The 19,899-nt window shown below is 39.7% G+C and overlaps 1 protein-coding gene and 1 long non-coding RNA gene across 5 annotated transcripts in view; one reads left to right on the top strand and one right to left on the bottom strand.

Moving 5' to 3' along the window:
• Positions 1-2,552: 2,552 nt before the first annotated feature.
• LOC135197506 (uncharacterized protein K02A2.6-like) lies at positions 2,553-3,326 on the top strand. The gene has a single exon (XM_064224570.1). It carries the CDS (start codon positions 2,553-2,555, stop codon positions 3,324-3,326), a length of 774 nt encoding a protein of 257 aa, XP_064080640.1.
• Positions 3,327-5,257: 1,931 nt separating this feature from the next.
• The window catches only part of LOC135197611 (uncharacterized), a 37,134-nt gene continuing 22,492 nt past the window's right edge, over positions 5,258-19,899 (bottom strand). For 2 of the 4 annotated variants that reach the window (XR_010310630.1, XR_010310631.1), the window contains exons 2-4: positions 17,360-17,538; positions 10,204-10,323; positions 5,258-5,753 (exon numbers count right to left, since the gene is read on the bottom strand). This is a non-coding gene — a long non-coding RNA (uncharacterized LOC135197611). The remainder of the gene's footprint in view (positions 5,754-10,203; positions 10,324-17,359; positions 17,539-19,899) is intronic. The other 2 variants (XR_010310632.1, XR_010310633.1) reach the window with 1 other exon arrangement.

Here is a 19,899-nt window from a genome sequence, read left to right as displayed (position 1 = left end):
TTAGACTCAACTTTGTGCCGGCGCTGCAATGTGCACTGGACGCTCGGTACTCTGACGCCAAATGGAACGCCCTTACTGCAGACAGGGCTCTGGATGCCATCGGGAACATTGTGTTACGGTCATCGAATCAGGCAGCGCAATGGTCCAAATTTTTTGCCCTCGCACAAGGGTGCGAAGAGTCTGTTAATTATTATTTCTCAAGGTGTGCTCAAAAGGCCACCGACTGTGATTTTCAGTGTCCCAAATGCGGGGAGTGCTGTTACGGAAAATAATGGTAGGTCTCAGTGACCCTGTGTTAAAAAGGCATGTATTTCAGGCATGTGATACATTTAAAAGTGTAGATGCCCTTCAGGCTTTGTGTTGTACCTTTGAAGCTGCACGCCTGGACATTGAAAGCGTCCCACGTGTCGCTATTGGTGCGAGGGAGTTGGCTGGCGCCTCGAGTGATAACGTCACTGTCACCGATGACGTAGAGCCAGACAGCGCGGTGTTGCGCGGTAACTCAAGTGCAAAGCATTGCGGGAATTGCAGGGGACGTCATTCGCCTGGTTGAGCATCATGCCCAGCAAAAGGTATGACGTGCCACAGGTGCCAAAAGGTAGGACACTTCCAGAAATGCTGCAGAAGGACGAAGAAGCGCCGCTCGCCTCGAGTTTGGTGATTGTCACTGACACACACCTCTCCCCCCACCCCACAATCAAGGCTTGTGTTTCCCATGGAAGTGGAAGGTCGGTGTCCACACTTGCCGTAGCAGACACAGGAGCACAGATCTGCGTTGCCAGGCCCACGATTCTTTCAAGCCTGCACATAAAGCCTCTGGAGTTGCAACCTCGAACAGGTCTGAGGGACGTTGCTAATCTCCGAGTGAGATGCCTCAGATCAACGGCATGTACCATTGAAATAAGTGGGCGACGCGCGAAGCAGGAAGTCTACTTTGTGCCAATGGCCAAGAACTTCTATTTATCTCTGAATGCTTTTTAGGAGCTGGGAATAGTACCGCCTGGTTTCCCTCACCCTTCCCCTCTCATTGCATCAGCTGACGTTAGTAGTGAGGCAGTTTCTCAGCCTAAGCCCCCTCAGACAACGAAGCCAGCCACCATACCTATCCCACCCGTGGAGGAGAACATACCAAGACTGGAAAAATGGTTATTACATCACTTCTCATCCACGACCTTCAACACAACCAGGGAACCCCTACCTGTGATGACGGGCAAGCAGCACCACATACATTTATTGCCCGATGCCATGCCTTATGCCTGTCACACGCCGGCAGCAATCCCTAAGCATTGGGAAGAGGAGGTCAAGGCCCAGCTTGACGAAGACGTTCGGAAGGGCTTGATAGAATCAGTCCAGGCAAGGGATGCAACGTAGTGGTGTGCAAGGATGGTCGTGGTAGCCAAGAAAACAGGCCAACCTCGCCGCACAGTAGACTTCCAGCGCCTCAATGCCCACTGTCTCCCTTCGACATGATTTCGAGCATCCCCATTCACACATACAAGACTACAGCGGACGCCCATTGGGGTTTCCACCAAGTGGAACTGGACTAGGATAGCCGCCCACTCACGTCCTTCATCACCCCATGGGGGCGGTATTGTTATCGTAGGACACCCATGGGTCACTGTTCAGCTTCCGTCGCCTACACGAAAAGATTCGATGACGCCCTGCAAGATATCACCAGAAAGCATAAATGCATCGACGACATCTTGCTATACGATCACAGCATCGAAGAGGCGTTTTGGCACGTACATGAATTCCTGGCAACGTGTGCCTTTGAAGGTATTACACTCAAGCCCGAGAAGTTCAAATTCTGCAAGAGATAGGTTACCTTCATCGGGTACCACTTGGGATGGGAGTCATATAAGCCTGCAGATGAACGACTAGATGCCATTCGTAACTTCCAGATGCCAGAGAAGCCCTCCATCACTGATATTAGATCATGGTTCGGATTCGTGACTCAGTTAGCCCCCTTCCTTGCAACAGCGCCCATCATGGAGCCTTTTAGGGACCTCCTCAGAAAACCAACGGGGAAAAACGTCTACTGGGATAGCCAGCTACGTAGCAAACTCCAGCAGGCACGGGAGGTCATCTGTCAATTAGCCAAGGACAGCTTGGCATATTACGACAAGACGTGCCCTACGATAATCATGATGGATTGGAGCAAGGAAGGCATTGGTTTTGTCGTCCTCCAGCAGTATTGTACTTAGTCAGTCAGCTGACAGCCCCTTTTGTTGCAAGGTGGCTGGCGTCTTGCCCTATGTGGCAGTCGACACCTCACCCCTTCTGAAGCAGGGTATGCCCCCGTAGAAGGTGAAGCCCTTACAGTCACCTGGTGCTTGCAGAAGGCCAGGTTGTTCCTACTTGGGTGCCCAAATCTCACCATCATCACGGACCACTGTCCACTTGTCAAGCTGCTGGGTGATACAGCTCTTGAGGACGTCATCAACCCAAGATTGTTCAACCTGAAGTAGAAGACACTCCAGTTCAAGTTTCATTTCAAATACCTGCCCGGAAAAAGGAACACTGCAGTGGACTTTCTCTCAAGGTACCCGACCATGCGAGCACCCCACGAAGCTTCTGACCTGGATTTGGAGGACGACATTCAAGTGGCAGTGGCATGTGCAACTGTTGCCGCCTTAGAACCGGACATCATCGTGTTGGATGAAGACTGCGTCAGGAGTGCCACATCTAACGACCCAGTGTATCAGCTCTTGCTTGCTAGGGTCGCAGCGGGTGATTGGCCCCAACAGAAGTCACAAGAAATCTCCTTCCTTCGTCCCATCTTCGGCGATTGGGATAGGCTAGCCATCAACCAGGATCTGGTGACATACTCGGTGGACCAAGGATGCATATGTTTGGTTATCCCCGAATATTTACGCCGTCAGGTAGCCGCTAACCTACATGCAGGACACCAAGGCCTCAACTCTATGCTTAGGAGGGCCAGGCAGTCAGTCTACTGGCCGGGAATAGAAGGAGACCTTCAGCATCGCCGTGCCCAATGCACCTCATGTGATGAACATGGCCCTTCACTGCCTCCTGAAGAAATGATACACAGGCCGCCAGCAGAATACCCCTTCCAGCAAGTCGTCGCAGATATGTTCCAAATAGAGGGCAATTTATACATGGTGTATGCAGACAGACTAACTGGTTGGTTAGAAGTAGCTCACTTCCCCTGTGGTGCCACGTCCAACAAAATAAGCAATCACCTTCGATCCTATTTTTCACGTTGGGGAGCTCCAGAGCAAATATCGACCGACGGAGGTACAAACTTGGCCAGCGTGGAGATGGTTGCCTTCTTCAGGAGATGGGTAGTCAAGGTCCGTCTGTAATCAGCCCAGTATCCCCAGTCCAACGGCAGGGCAGAAGCAGCTGTCAAATCGGCAAAGAGGCTACTCTGAGAAAACATGTCAAAAGGTAGAGCCCTTGAGTCAGCCAAGGCGGCCCTGGGGATACTCCAGTATCTCAACACGCCTTTGAGGGAGATCAACATGTCGCCATCTCAGCTTGTAATGGGTCGCCAGCTGCGTGACGGGGTACCGACGGCTAGAAGACACCTGTTAGTAGACAGGTATTGAAGACGGACAATACGTCAAAGGGAACTACAAGTGGCAAAATCACAGGAAGCTATGGCACCCTTGACACCACCAGGAGACTGCCACCCATCAAACTAGGTACCCATGTACGCATACAAAACCAGGCTACTAAGCAGTGGGACAGAACGGGCGTGGTATCGGAAACTAAGCCCCATCGTCAGTATAGTCGAGCTCAACGGGAGCGGCAGACTCTCAAAAAGGAACAGACGACATTTGAGAGTCATCGCTCCGTGCCCCAGCGCCCCTGCATCTCAGCACGACACCTCCGCGAGCCCTACGCCCATAGAACCAGTAACGCATTCCATGCAGGACCCTGGCGACGTTGGTAGGCCCAAAAGGGCTGCCGGTAGACCCAAGTGGCTCCAAGACTTCATATAATGCTGATATTATTTGTTGTTGTTTGCTCATATGATATGCAATTGTACAATTGTATCAAGAATTTTTTTTTTTCTGTGTATGTGTATTACGTGCATTTGAGTGCCACTAAGCAATGCACTCAGTGTATGTAACTGCATGTTTTTGTACTGAAAAGTTAGTTTTAAAAATTTTTTCTCTTCGTAGCTCATTTCCATGTTCATAGTGACATTGTCCCCTTTAATTTTTGTTATGTATAGGTATAATCTTGAGGGGGGGGGGGGATGCACGATGTCTTTGTAATGTACTGCCGGGCAATAACCCGCAACATGTTTGTGAGTCAGTCGGCTCTCTGGTCTCGTACAGTAAGTCTGTCACCAAGACGTCGTCATTCATTGTACAAACCCAACAAGTCCACAAGGAAATCTCTACTATTAACGATATATATATCTGGCGTCATTACCGAAGGTGCGCAGTCTTACATTTCAGTGTTGATAATTTAATTTTTGTGTAAAGCAGTAAACTATTTTTCTTCTCTTTTCCAGAAAGCCTCGATTGATGGTCTAAATGAGATTTACAATGTAAAGTGTGCTTACTGCGCTTCATTTACTTTGTTAGTGATAGAGGAGATACTTTTCCTTGATTTGGATGCTTCAACATATTCAGGATTATTACCTGTATATCTTCACCCCACCACGGGTACAGCACTAATTATTCGTACTTGGTACTCCCACAAGCCATGCTTATCAGTAATTCCATTCTAGATGTTTAAAAGAAACAAAACTCAGTAAAACAACACTTCAGGAGTGAAAATGTAAAGCCAGTTGAAAACAAAACCATACTCAAATTTGTTATCCCAAGACATTTCGGCTAAAGTTTAGACCTTGTTGAGAAATGGGACTAATGCTAAAGTTTAGACCTTGTTGAGAAATGAGACTATTCTGCAATCCGAAGCTCTCATCTGACAGTAGATCATAGATTCACTGTATTTCTTATTTTGATCTTTAGCAAGTCGTGCATGGGATTCCAGTCCTTTCTTTGAAACATCTTAAAATGGAATTACCAATAAAGAAGACTTGTGGTGGTACAAAATATTTAAAGCTTGCATAAGGAATATTTATACATAATTGATGTAGAAAATTCCTAAATAAAAATAATTCAGTGGTTCCTAAATCAAAATAATTCATTCCAAGTAAATTTAACTATATATACAAGTAGTTTCTTCTTTAGTTCTAGTACTACACCTAATATTCTAATTGAACTCGACCTTATAAGTACATGTGAAAATAAAACTATTCACACATTGAACTTTTTATTATAAAACCAACTTGGTCTACGGTGGCACAACTTTTTTTTAGTACAGATTGCCTTCACAATTGAGTTGAATGGTTGATTGTTTGTATGGCATTTTTATGTTGCAGAGAACAAGTGGTTATTCAGCAACGGGAACAACGGGTTTACGTGACTTCCGAACCACGTCGAGAGAACTTCTACCACCAGAAATACACATCTCTGATGCCTCAATGGAATGCCCGAGATTTGAACTCGTGACCACTGAGGTGGCATGCCAAGACCAAACTGACCACGCCACTGAGGTGCTGTTAAAAAATTGCTGAAAATATCAAGCTGTGGCATTCAGCAAATCATGGGAAAGGTGAGATAATCTTTTTCATATGTCCTATTTTTATCTGTTGCACTATATTGAAAGTAATATCAAATTGAAGGTATAATATTTGAAGGCGAGAACTTCTCCATTATGGCAGCAACATGTACAGACATTCTAGCCTCCTCAACAAAATTCCAAACATCCTGGAAGTAGAAAATTAATGAAAATTTTTAACCCATATATAGATATAGAAATATAGATATAGATAGATAGATATATATAGATAGATATAGATAGATATAAATATATAGATAGATATAGATATATAGAGATAGATATATAGATACAGATATATATATTATATATATATATATATATATATATATATATCTATATATATATATATATAATATATATATATATATATATATATATTAAATAAAATTCACTATTTATATTCTTGATAGGAACAAATAGATCTAATAATAATAATAAAGCCTGCAATACTATGTAAATGTATATATTGTTCTATATACAGGAAAGATATTATCAACTGGATCAGTTGGCCACTTCAGCCTGAATAAACAATATATAATACTATTACATATGACATCTTTGAAAATTGGAAAAGTTATTAACACAGCTTATTCTTTCAGGTAACTCCAGAATTGTTCCTTAGTCTATAAGCAATTCTCTGGAAATGTCATGGCACAGTAGAGGCTGCCTATTGGTTGCGGTCTTACTGCTTGTCGGGTCTCCAAAACTGGTGAATTTGGTGGTTCTTTGGTTGTTCCACGAATTGCTCTTCCTTTTATTAAATACTTCTGCGGGGCATAATGAGTTAGCAGAGGCAGGTGGAGCAGTCGTATGAGAATCTAAATTTTGGGCTACCGAGTCATTCTCTAGCAGGACAAGAAGTACATAGTGAAGTGTTCAAGAGCCTCCAAGCAAATAGCTAAAATCAGCCTACTTAAAAACCCACCTTTAAAGTGCTTATAAATTCCTATTTTGATTTTTAAAAAAAACACACACCTGAATATTTGTGAAAAATACCCCAAAAAGGTGATTTCCAGCCAATAATAGGTATGTATATATATATTTATATATACATACATATACATATATATAGATAAGATAGAGATAGATAAGATAGAGATAGATAAGATAGATAGATAGATAAGATATATATATATATATATATATATATATATATATATAATATATATATAATATAATAGGTATATGTATTCTAGAGAGACACCTGTGAATAGCAGTCCACGAATCAAATCCAATGCACAGCCTTCGATTTTGTAAATTCTAACCTCATGAATGTAAGATATGATTCCTTATTGTGTATTGAACTCCAATGCTCATTTGTTTTGTATTCTATCATTATATATGTACGTTCACATATTTTGTATACTCTTGTATGTGCCCCTACAATATATGCTCTGTCACTGAAGTACAGCTTGGAGAAAATAGTCATCAGCAATATCTTCAGACTAAAAAAAAAAAAAAAAAAAAAAATGGGATGCAAGAATAAAAGAATCGTATAATGTGGGTATATGCTGAATGGCATACACACACCAAGGCAATCAACTTCTGAAGTCAAAGTTCACAGGAGGGTGAAGACTTTAAAACTACAGTGGAGAATGGAGATCTATTTAGAATGTGAATGCCACGTTCTTTGGTACACACAACTAGTTCAGTGGAGTCGTAGCTCCACTGAACTTATCATGACGGTGGAGGTGGAGGGTGATATCCACAATCTGCTAGAGAGTTGCTCAGACTGGAGAGAGGCCTCTTTTACAATGTCTGTCCATCCCATTCAACTGCTTACTTCCCCTGAAAAACAGCTGGAGAGGATTGCCTGAATGTCACACGCATTTCTTGCTGTCAATAGTGGATATTTTCCAGTGATGAAGTAACTTTCCCTAATTGGTGAATTTGAACTGGAATATACAATTTAGGCCAAAGGCTAACTGCTGGAAACCGTAAAAAGGTTTTAAAGGTAAACAGGTGGAAAAACTAACATTTGCACTATGAAACAATTGTTAGAGGAGGGTGGAAAGATGGAAGAGAGAGGTAAAGGATGCTGCAAAGAGCCTTAAATGCGGCCTACAGTATACCACGTGAGGTGCAGCACACAGCATACCCCAAAAGGGGCTAATTGATGAAACGCCAACAAAAGAGCCTGACTGACTGAAGACAGGCCAGGCATGATTCTCCCAGTGCCATGACCAGAGGAGCCAGCAGATCCATGAACCACTTGGCATGACCCAATGAAGAGCCACAAGTGTCATCCAGAGTCCTGGATTGCCACCTCAGTGGCTGCGAGTTCAATTCTCAGGCATTCCACCGAGGGTCAGATGTGTATTTCTGGTAAAAGAAGTTCACTCTCGACGTGGTTCGGAAGTCACATAATGCCATTGGTCCCGTTGCTGAATAACCACTGGTTCCATGCAACGTAAAAACACCATACAAACAGAGTCCTGGAGTGATCAGCACACAGTGAACAGTGGGAGGTTCTTGATCAACCAAATGGTGAATAGGTTGACCATCAGTTTCCCACAAAGCTGGGGGGCTTCCTAATGGGGCATGGATATAACCATTTTGTCACTGAAACTCTGTCCCCTACAGCCTGATTTATGAAGGTCTTACCTTCTGCTTGACAATTTTCCCTAGTTTGAAGACTTCCAACTATGGGAGGGCATACTGTAGAGACCACTGTGGTTCAGCTGGTCATTGAAAACAAATCTCCTGCCCACTTCTGCATTTCCCATGCAAAATTACAAAGGGGAGGGTAACTGTTCCCTTTTGCTTCTTGACATCAACTTACTGAACTTTGCAATGCCCTCATCACATACAGCTGTTTGCCAATGTGCTAACCCAAATGTCCAACCATGATAATGCATGGAGTATAGTAAGATAACCAACTCTGTTTCCAAGGATGAAAAGGGAAACCCTTGACAATGAAACTGCTTCAGTGGAAACTGTCCATCAGCCAACAGACCGACAGATCCACTGCAGGGAGGAGTCTATTAGTCCTCTGGTATATGGTACTTCCAAAGACTAGATGGAGGCTTTTGAATTCTTTGGTCCAGATATCAGCAAATCCAGCAACCAAATATGAAGGCATGGTCTCCAGACTTAATTACATCAATCAAGGTATGACCTCCAAAAAAAAATCCCTTAACCAGGAACAATTTCTGTCACCCTTCTGAGAAAGAACTATGCGGTTTCAAGTCTTGTGGGACCCTACAAGGAAAATACTTTAAAGACTTCATCCTCTCCTTTTCAGGATTCCAGAGACCAGTTAAGTGTAAAATGAGAGGATGGAAGAGAAGACAACTAGCTAAAAGAGGAGGCAAAGGAAGTGGCATAACATTTTTCTACAAAGGTCAAAACAACATCCATGTACCAGATGAAGGAGAGGTGTTATCAGGAGGCTGCTCAAAGAGCATACTTTAGATCACTGGCAGTGTACACTCCCACTGTACATGGAGGCAGAGGTGTGTTCTCATTTTCTCACCAAATCCTCCCTGGATTGTGATCAATGGACAGTCCAATGAGCAGTAGTAGTGGCTGCACAAGAGCTAGCACTAGCATGCCTTAGGGGTGAAGGGAGATGTGTTGCCTCCCGACAACACTGAAAAAAGTTTTATAGCCCTCTTCCATTACAGCCATACTTCAAACAACAGAATAGTGACCAACCTTTGTACAACTTTCATAACACATCCTTGTTGCAATCATTAACCCTACAAACAGCACAGAACTGGCGAGGATGATGTTATGAGAGACATCATCTACGAAACACAACCTCCTTCCCACAATTCTTGGCATTGAATAAATTTTCAGTGATCTGATTATATTACCTGACAAAAATAACTCAACAATGACTCCTACAAGAATGTAGAAACACTGTGATCAAGAGAAAATATCACCAAAGTGATGTGAAAGCTTAAAAAGACCAAATCAACCTTAGTGTCTGTTATGCAGTAACTTGACTCTTGACTGAGTCAATAGAAAAACATGGTATTCAGCCAAGAGAATGGTTGTTCTCCATAATAACCCTCTGTAAACTACCTTATTCCCAAGCTTCAGTGATATAACTAGCTTTCGCCAAAGAATACTTATTTAAAAAAATTAAGGTTTGTAAACCTAATGGAACAAATACAATCTACAAAATGATTTTGCGAGAAATGTCAGTTCTGAAATGTTAATTTACACAAGTACTTGCCAGAATTACCTATAGAAACCAAGACTGGTTGTGCTTTATAGCCTTTCAATCTTCTTCTGATAAGTTCTGTTAATACTAGATACAGTACTTGAAATACTAATGCTGCTAATCATCAGATGTTAACTGTATCGGATCTAAAAATGAAATTTTAAAACTTAAAAATGTAATCATATACGTAAATGTATCTACCACAAATCACACACTAGAAATGGATGGGTTTGTGTTTTGGCATCTTGAGATTCACTAGTTGCTACTCATTAGATGACAGTAAAATAAAGGGCAAATTCTATTAATTACCCCAGTTCATTAAAGACAACTTGACAAATAGAAGAATATTTAGATTATTTTTCCTGCCAAAAATGCAAGTCGGTTTTGAAAGGAAACATTCTACAAGTTACAAAAAATTTTCTCACCACCAGAAATCCACATTTCTTGGTTCCTTTTTAAGTCCTGAAATCCTTGTTTGGTAGGATGCTATCATCAATCTTCCCATGAGCCTCAAGTCCTCTAATATTATACTCATCAGATGTTACCTGTAAGGCAATACAAATTCTAATTACTACCACCATTACCTACATAGAGAACTTTAATGAAATTTGCAAAACTATTTTTGCCAAGTGTCAAATTTGGAGACCGGACAATTTGCCGTAGGACAATTGATTGTAAGACATTTTGCCGTAAGAAAAATTGCCGTACGGATATTTTGCCGCAAGGACATTTCGCCGTAAAATGTATATGCTTTGTCATGTATAGATTAAAAAAAAAGAATGAAGAAAGAGAGAGAGAGAGAGAGAGAGAGAGAAGGGTCGTTATAAATTTTGACACCCGTCGTTAAATGTTTAAATGAGGTCATTACAAATTCGGTAGTTTACCATATATTTTTTTTATATTAAACCTTTGTATTATCTACTTTTATCAGTTGAAACTTAAACCCCTACGATGCCGTACACTATAAAAGCACCAGAGGTTGTGATAAGCTCGTAGATGATTCCAACTTCATTTACAGGCAAGAAAGAGAATATGGAGGCAAGGTTTATTGGAAGTGTGTTGAAAAAACTGCAAAGCAAGAGTACATACAAGACGGAATATTGAAGAGATTTCAATCTGTAAAACTGTAAGTGAGCGAACCCAGGCAAACATAAAATGCAAAAAACAATTGCACATATGAAAGAAAATGCACTGAAATCCCAGCTAGCTTTAAGATAATTGGTTGGTGCTGCATGCGAGGAATTAGAAAATGCAGGACGCTCTCTTATGCCATCAACTTCAAATTTGTCAAGAAACATAAGAAGATGGAGACAAAAAGAAGAAAAGGCCCCTCCTATTCCAAGAACAAGAATCGGTTATGTAATTCCCGAAGAATTTGCGTCTTTACAGAACGGAGAAAGATTTTTACATTATGATAGTGGAATGGAAGATGAAAACAGAATGTTGATCTTTGGTACGATTGCAGGATTACACGATCTAGAAAGACATACAAATTGGGCATGCGATGGAACATTTAAGATTTGTCCAGAAATCTTCTATCAGTTATATACTCTACATGTCAACATAGGACATGCATGCATCCCACGAGTTTACGGTCTCCTAGAACCTGAAAATCTAATTATTTCGAAACAGCTAGTTTTTAAAGTTTTTTTCTGACATTTTCCCTTCTGCAAATGTAACAGGCTGTTATTTTCATTTCTGTAAGAATGTTTACAGAAAAGTGACAGATATTGGGCTTAAGGTTCGATATCAAAGTGATTGTGCTTTTAATACAAAAGTAAAGTGCCTTATGGCACTTGCATTCATACCTCCTTCAGACAATCATTGATGCATTTATAGAGTTGGTTGATGACGATGACTTACCACAAGAACTAGTTGCATATTTTGAAACTCATTACATTGGGGGAGAGAGAGGGAGGGGACCTCGCCGTCGTAGAGTTTCTCCAACTTTTCCTATCGAACTTAGGAATGTTTATCAAAGAACCCTAGATCAGCTGGCAAATACCAACAATGGAGTAGAAGGGTTCCATAATGCACTTCAAGCATCTGTGACCAATACGCATCCAAATTTATGGAAACTCATCAATGTATTGAAAAATTAAGAATATCTTTCTAAAAAGAAGATAATTAATCGATGCAGAAAGAGGTGAAACAGCAGTCAAGAAACAATACAAAAATGTATATAAGCGCATACTAAGTATTGTCAGAGGTTATGATCAAAAGGCAAAACAACATTATTTACGAGCAATTGCTATGAACTTACATGATCTTTAGCTTTGAATTTTTTTTAGAAAACTTTTTAGATAAAGTGTGTGGTCTTCATTTTTGTTATCCTTTTCTTATATATAATTATAATTAAATGAATACATGAAAATCAATGAAAAGTTATAAATATACTTGAAGATAACTATATGAATATAGTTACATTGATCTCTAAAAGAAATAAGCTAAACACTAAAATATACATTTTAAGGCGAAATGCCCTTGCGGCAAAATATCCGTACGGCAAGTTTTCTTACGGCGAAAAGTCTTACAATCAATTGTCCTACGGCAAATTTGTTTACGGCGAATTGTCCTAGCTCCGTCAAATTTTGCTCTGAAGGGAAGCCTTTTGAAATTAAACTCTCAAAATGTACTGCAGGAAACAAATAATGGACAAAATTCACTCTTGATAATTAAATTTATAAAAGTTGAAAGCATTCCTTTATTTCACTTATAATAGAAACCCATATAAACTTCAAAGTAGCTGCCAGAATCTAATTTATAGCAACACTATAACTACTTTAACAAGAATGCAGTCACACTTTTAGATCCTAGGGGAAGCTGAAGTAATTTGGAGCAATGTATAATGAAAGTAGTTTGACAGTTGATTGAAACATTACCAAACGGAATGGATACATAACAAGAGCATACACATTGTATCTAGGGTTAAAGGGAGATTGTACAATCTTTTAATCATCTTACAGTGCACCATATAAGTCAAGTATACTGTATATGGTACACCTCAATGGCAACAAATTGACAAAAAACCTCAACAGCTGGCACATTGGTTTGAAACATGAAGCCAAATTTAATGATGAAAAACATTTGAATGCCTAACAGAACTGAAGATGCTACAATGGTAATGCAAGTAGAGGGGCGACATCTCTTTGGGATCATAAAATAGTAACTTAAGTGAGATTAAGTTCTGGATTGTAGGCAGTAATGCTGATGTGGCAACTACTTTACCCACTCAAGTGGTAGGAACCTTGCAACTGTTTCATAATCAAATGTTATATTCCCACACTATCTTTTTTTCATCTAATAAGCTCCAACTAAATCTTTTCTCATGATCATTAAACAAGGATAAGATTTCCAAAGGTATCACTATGGAAATTAAGAATTATGGATGGTGCCCAGCATAAAGATCCTATCATGAATAAGGAACTGGTGGGGATATGTAGTGTCCAAAGGCTGGAAGACACTGAGCTCTCAAAGATTAAGATGGCTGGTAGTAAATGTAAGGAGAAGGGATGATGAACAGTTAGTCAAGAAAGAAGTAAATATGGTACTGGGATGAAGATCTGCTGACAGACCCAGGAAACCAGGGAAAACTAGGGACTGATGAAGACAGTGGAAGGAGAGAAAATTTCGTGTCTGACCCCACAGAAGAAAAATCTGACACAAAAACTTTGATGACTATAATGATGAAGAGGCTAGCCCCAGTAGGTGGTACCAAGACCTGCTGTCACTCCTGGCAAGCATAACTTGACTAGTACTTAAGTGAGAGAAGTTACTACACCAACCACACTAGGAGATGCTATCAAAACTTTCATTGGCTCAATCATCAAATGGAGTTTGTCCAACTGCCTTTTTGAAAGGGGTTTTTCTGACAAAACAGCAATTAATCACTAGACAAGGCAAACACTGGTGTTTTACCAAGCCAACTGGAGAGTATTCTGTAGCTGGTGTCAGCAATGTCTGGATCATCATAAAACCTCTATTCCTACAGTAGCGGATTTTCTACATTCAGCAAGTGTCCAAGTGTGAGAGATTTGAGAGGGAGGTTTCTCCTGACATTTAAAAGGATTCAGTGCTAAGATGTCTCGCTAATGCTCGAGAATTTGTGTACCCCCTATATTCAATCTTTGGATAACACATCCTGAAGATGTCTAATTCTAAAGGTTTTCCTACTAGCAGAAGCCTCAGTTAAATGAGTGACAGAGTTGCATGCTACCTCTAGTATTATTTCACACTCGGAACTGAGAGTACAGGTACGTATTTCTTACGAGACAAGAGTCTCGTATCACATTTGGTAAGCGTTAAGCCAAAGTGGAAGGCAAACTAAGTCTGGTAACACATTCTCCTCCCTCTCTCTCAGGCCCTGACAATAACACCGCCCCTCTCTCTCTCTCTCTCTCCTGATACCCAACTCTGGCAATAGCCTTCCCCCCCCTCTCTCTCTCTCTCTGTAACCTCCCTTCCATTTCATTAGGTCATCAAATCAGAGTCGGAACTACAAAAACATACATTTATTCAAAGCAAAGTACTAATTGAATAACTCAGATTCTTACAGGATAATTAAAATGGAATGATAACTCAAAAGTTCAAGTAACTTAGATAACCCCCTGTGAAATAATAGTCTATAAAGTACTAGTCAAACACCAATTATCTCTTCTCCAAAATATAGTTCCCTCCACACAGGACACAGTCCCCCTCACTAGCTCCGCCTGTTTAAAAGACAGGAGGGACACACTAGTGAGCACACACAGTTGTAAAGACAAAGTCAAAAGATTAAATGAAGTAGAACATCTTTACAAAATATAAAAAACTGAGTCAAGCCATATCTTTGGCTAAAGCACAGTAACTCTTACCCATCTCCAGCCCAGAATCTCACACACAAATAAAAACACTTTATAGAGCCATCCAGGCTCTTTCTCTCCAAGGCAACCGTCTCCATCCTTCTGCCTAATTCATGCCACAATGAACGGACATAGCTCGTACCTACATACGAATTCACACTCAAAAGTTCGGAACGCACACGCCCCAAGTAACTGGTTGCAGCCAGTTTTCAAAGGCACCTTGGACAAGCTCTCATGGCACTGAGGTAAGGATCACACCATCCCAAGAAAGTCATCAGCATTCTTAAGCTGTCACTCGGACCATTCTGTATCTAAGGAAGTTAAAAATTATGAATCTGTACATTCCCCCTTTTTACATATTACATATACCCAAGGGTTCACTTAAAAAAAAAAAAAAAAAAGCATATGACTTCCAATGGTCATGCTGTGCAATTTCCATCTTCTCAATTAATGCAGGGATGAAGGACATTCTGTTACAAGAGGGGCCCACAACTGTTTCTAGTAGCATGGTGAATGCACCAAGAGCAAGACCGGATTAGGACCCTTAAGAGGCCCAAAGCACTTAAAAGGTTTTGGTGTTCCCTTATAATTTTAGTTCAAAAATAAACGATAATAAACCATGCAATAAAATGTAATTTATCGAAATTAACCTCCGAGGTGGAAAATATTTATTTTTGTATACTTTGTTTATTTATATTTGTAAAGTTGTCTCCTTTTTTGAACTGCAAACTCTGATCAGATCCTCAAAACTAATCTTGCGTAACACATCTGCTTCTAGGTGTCCAGCCTGCCTTGTTGCATAATTGTTCTGATGGGATTTTCAATAGATCTACTTCAACTGAGAAAATTAATGCTCAGCTGAGCACTTTGTGAAAATGTTAAAAATATACAAAAGCCAATGTCTACATCTGGAAAGGCACACTAAACAGTTTTCTACAATTACATTTTAAAGTTCAGCATGACTGAACCTTTTTTGTTGCACTGAACTTATGGCACACACATGAAGAATGAAACTGCTGAAGCTCAGCCGAGAAATTACTGTGAAAGTCCTCTGGGTAAGCATCAATCGGCTTTTGACAACACCAAGAATACCTTTTCACATTAGTAGATGAAGTGACATTATGTGGCACATCACTTAGATAAGAAAATCTCTGCTTTTTCTTTGTATCTCTCCCGTCTTCGTTTCATCTCGGTTTCAAGTTTCAACAATTGTATAAAAGGTAGTAATACAAAATTTATCTCTTGACATTCGGATATACTTCTGGTGCACCTTCATGATTGGTTACCTTCTTTCCGTTATGCTTGTAAGTTGTAATAATCATCTGGTAGCATTTCCTTTGTAGCTGCTTCATATCTTTCAAATTCATCTGGTAAAGTGCACGACTTAAAATCTAATCTTTGTTTTACCAGACCAACTGAGCTGATTAACAGCTCTCCTAGGGCTGGCCTCCGAACCACATTGAGAAATTAATTTCTATCACCAGAAACTAATTCCTCTGATTCCTTGTTGGCAGGGGAAGTGAACTCGCGACTACCAAATCAATAGGCGAGCACGTAAACCACTCGTCCAACGAGGAAGCTAAAGTGCACAAGTTGGTCAGCTAATGATACATACAGTTCTGCACGTTCCTAAATTCACATTCTCATTTTACAGAAGTTTGCTTACTGTGAAAATTCTACAAAAATCTCATTTCAAAAATTCATCATAAAAGTATATCCTAGCTCTTGCATTTTACTATCTGCAATATTATTTGCTTCTCTTCTAGTGTCTTTGGTTATATATTCTAATGCTTTAAAATTTTAAGAATATTGTATATTTCAAAATTGCTGCTGTTGCCATAAAATGTGCCTCCCATCAGGGATCAGAGTTTTTAACACTTTCATTTTCAATATGTACAGTCTTCAAGAATTTTCCACTGGCTGCGGAGGAAAAAAAATATATGTATAGAGTAATTGCAGTGTAGAGAAGAAATTAAAAGCCTCTTCACAGCAGTCAACAGCATTTCGGCCAACCAGATTTAGTGAATGAGCTGCACAGGACACATATATTGCAAACTTTTTTCTAAATATTTTGCAGCATTCGATTATGACGCCCAGACATGTTAGCAGCGTCGTCAAAAGACTGACCCTTACATTTTGAAAAGTTTAACCTACAAGGTTCACATTTAAGTATTGCGACACCTGATCTACCATTTCCTCACTGGAATGGCTTTTCATTTCCAGGAAGGTTAAAAAGCATTAAATAGGCTGTCCATCTTTAAGTACCCAAGTATAACACTTAACTGATCGATAAGTGATATAGTTTTGAATCAATCGAAAAACTAAAATAACCAGAAGATTTATACTATGAGCGCATGAACCTTTTGTGCCATTAGATGAATGAATTATCGCAGGTAATTTTGGACTGGAAGGAAGAGTTCAAGCAGCCCTAAAAAAAAAATCCCAATTTGCAATGATCCGAACCTTTCTTCTGTTACTCGAAAATATAAGCCACCTTCAGCTAACATACGAATAACTATGACGCGCCTCAAGACATCAGTAAAAGAAACAAAAGGAATTGCAGCTAGGGGCCAATGACATGCTGCAGAGATCCCTAAGTAATGCCTAAATTGCACTGCACTGCACGAGGTTCTCTGAAAGCAATTCTGACCTACAAGGACCACAACCCTGGATCCTTTGCTACATTGTGATTTACTTCATCTTTTGCACACAATGAGTGCCATCACCATGGTCCACTAACCTTTCATTTCAGCATTCTTTTATGTGGAGGGGGAGTTTTTTTTCCTTCCATTTCATGATCCTTGGTGGAGGTCTGCACTAGTGTTCTTGTTATTGTACATATATGTTGTATGAAATTTTTTCATTTCATGTGGGTGGTCCGTTTCTGCAGATCTTGGTTCAACTTCACCATTTACAGTACTGCAAAATATGACCTATGAACTACGGTAAATTCGTGCTATGGAAAATTTCTGAGGTGCCCCCTATCCTTGATGTCCTAAGCACGTGCAAATTTTGCTTAATGGTTAATCCACCCCTGGCAAAAAGGAGTTATTTCCTTCACACCAACTTCTGTTTCAGTGATTCCTTATCTCAAACTAAACTAACTATATGGTGCAAAACAGGTGCTATACATTGTAGTACAACCTAGCTTAGTGCTCTGCTAATATTACTATACATGTCAATTCATCTTAAATGCCTAAAAAAGAACTTTTTTTTAAACTAGTACAGCATTTTTTTTTTATTTGACCCATAATGTGGATGGTTCCTTAACGTTACCAGATTTAAACTTGAATGAAGAGCTCACCCTAAAAAGTCTTAATAAGTTTGCTACTGTAGTATGGGCAGAGTCTATATAATGTACTGTAAATACATAAATACTAAAAAATTTCTAAAGCTCTGCATTTCTTGTAAGTTTCATAACATTTTATGGAGGAACATGCTGTATTCATATTTGATTAATGGAAATAAAAAAATAAACCTATATAAAATGATTTCCGAAATTAACTTTGTACAATATAATTTAAAGGAAAAATATAAAAGAAAAAGGGTGAATTTAAAATCTATAACTACTCCACTGTATCAATTTACACAAGATAGCATTGGATTTTTCCCACAAGGTATTGGTTTATTAAATTAAAACGTAAGTCAAAATTCCTTAAAACTTAAAAAAAATCCTGTCTTATATAAAGGTATTCTACCCACTATTTTTAAATACTGTGTACTATTTAAAGATACTTTAAACCTCAATATGTTATACCCCTGATTTCACTCCAAAAAGTATTTATATGATAAACTCACTGTCTAGAACAAAAATTGCAAGATAAGCTGCTAGATTAGTATAACATAGTGAGAAAGAAGTGATAAAATGATATATTACAAAACAAAACAAATAAAAAAACCAATCCAAGGTTGGTTGGGCATAGGATCCTGGAGTTCACCGGTGAACTGATGAAATTGAACCCACAGGGTTCTGTCCCTTAGTGATTAATTTTTCCTCAGAAAACATCATGAGACATTCACACAATTATGACACGAGTCATTTTCAAGACAAATGTAAAACTAATAAATTATAGGCTGCAATTCAAACTTGACTGACTTATACATATATTAAATGGAACCCCTGTCGTATGGCATCCCACTAATGAAAGTGACCTAAATAAAGAGGCGCTCTGATACAGTTTTCAAGAAGCTAAACCAACCGACTTTTACCTGATTTCATGTAACTGTATAAATTTATTTCCTGCCCAACAGAGGAACAACATAGCTTAATTTTTAGAATGCTTATCACGTTTCATGTGGCTGTCAAGAATGTGGGGTGGAGTGGGGTATGGTTAGGTGGGGTTGGGGATAAGTGGGAAACTGGGATTTTTTAGTGGAACAGATCCAAAAATGAACAAATATCATCAGCATTAATGGTAAAACAGGCTGTAAAAAACAAGAGCAGCAGCTGAAAGATGTATGGTTCACATAAAAGTACCTGTACTTGTAAAATACAAGTGGGTCGGTTTTCCGTTATGCAAATTTACAACTTTTTATAGGCCTCTCCTGACTGAGCTGAATTAACTGTACCAAGAGTGACACAAAAGGAACAATGAAGTGCAATGCTAAGGGGGGAGACAGGTGGTATACCTTAAGCTACTTCCTTGTAAGTTATGACCTGTGTGTGAGGTTAGGCCGAGATGAGATTCTCACTTGGATTTAATGATTTAAGTGCTCTGGCTTGGGTTAGGATACCAGTGCCCTACATCAGGTTAAGGTTAGGCAGCAACGCCATACTTTACTCTGACTAAATGGAGGAAGAAGCCCCATGGGCCATGTACGGTCCTTTAATATTAACTTTGCGATTGATAACGATCATGATGAACCATGTAAGCATTCTCATGGAAAAGTCAAATTCGTGAACAAGTGAAAAATTCTCCATAACGAGACTACTAGCTAGGTATAGCTACTAGCTAGTAGCTAAGTAAAGCTCTCGTTACAAATGCAACTGATAGCGTCCAAAATAACGCAGGGGGCAGCGAGCTTTCCCTACTCAAGGGATTGTCAGCTAGAGCCTACATGCAATGGGCCATAGCAAAGCCTTACTTTCCATAAATTTTGGACATGTCCAGTTACCAAATTGGTAGGACTTGTTTATCGCCTACTCACAAGACTTTACACTAGCTTAGCTAAGAATAATCTATCTCAACTACGATTTCTTCACCAAATCACATCTTAGCTAAATTTAATGGTCCAGAGTCCATTTCAAAGGTAAAATTTTAACACTTTCGAGAACAGTAA

Source organism: Macrobrachium nipponense, chromosome 21 (genome assembly GCF_015104395.2).
Source record: "Macrobrachium nipponense isolate FS-2020 chromosome 21, ASM1510439v2, whole genome shotgun sequence".
Taxonomy (NCBI): Eukaryota; Metazoa; Arthropoda; class Malacostraca; order Decapoda; family Palaemonidae; genus Macrobrachium; species Macrobrachium nipponense.
The sequence above is the reverse complement of the archived record's forward strand: the minus strand, read 5'-3'. Positions and strand labels throughout refer to the sequence as shown.

Bases quoted from the DNA above. Each gene is read 5' to 3' on its own strand.
- LOC135197506 (XM_064224570.1), top strand. From the start codon at position 2,553: ATGCGAGCACCCCACGAAGCTTCTGACCTGGATTTGGAGGACGACATT.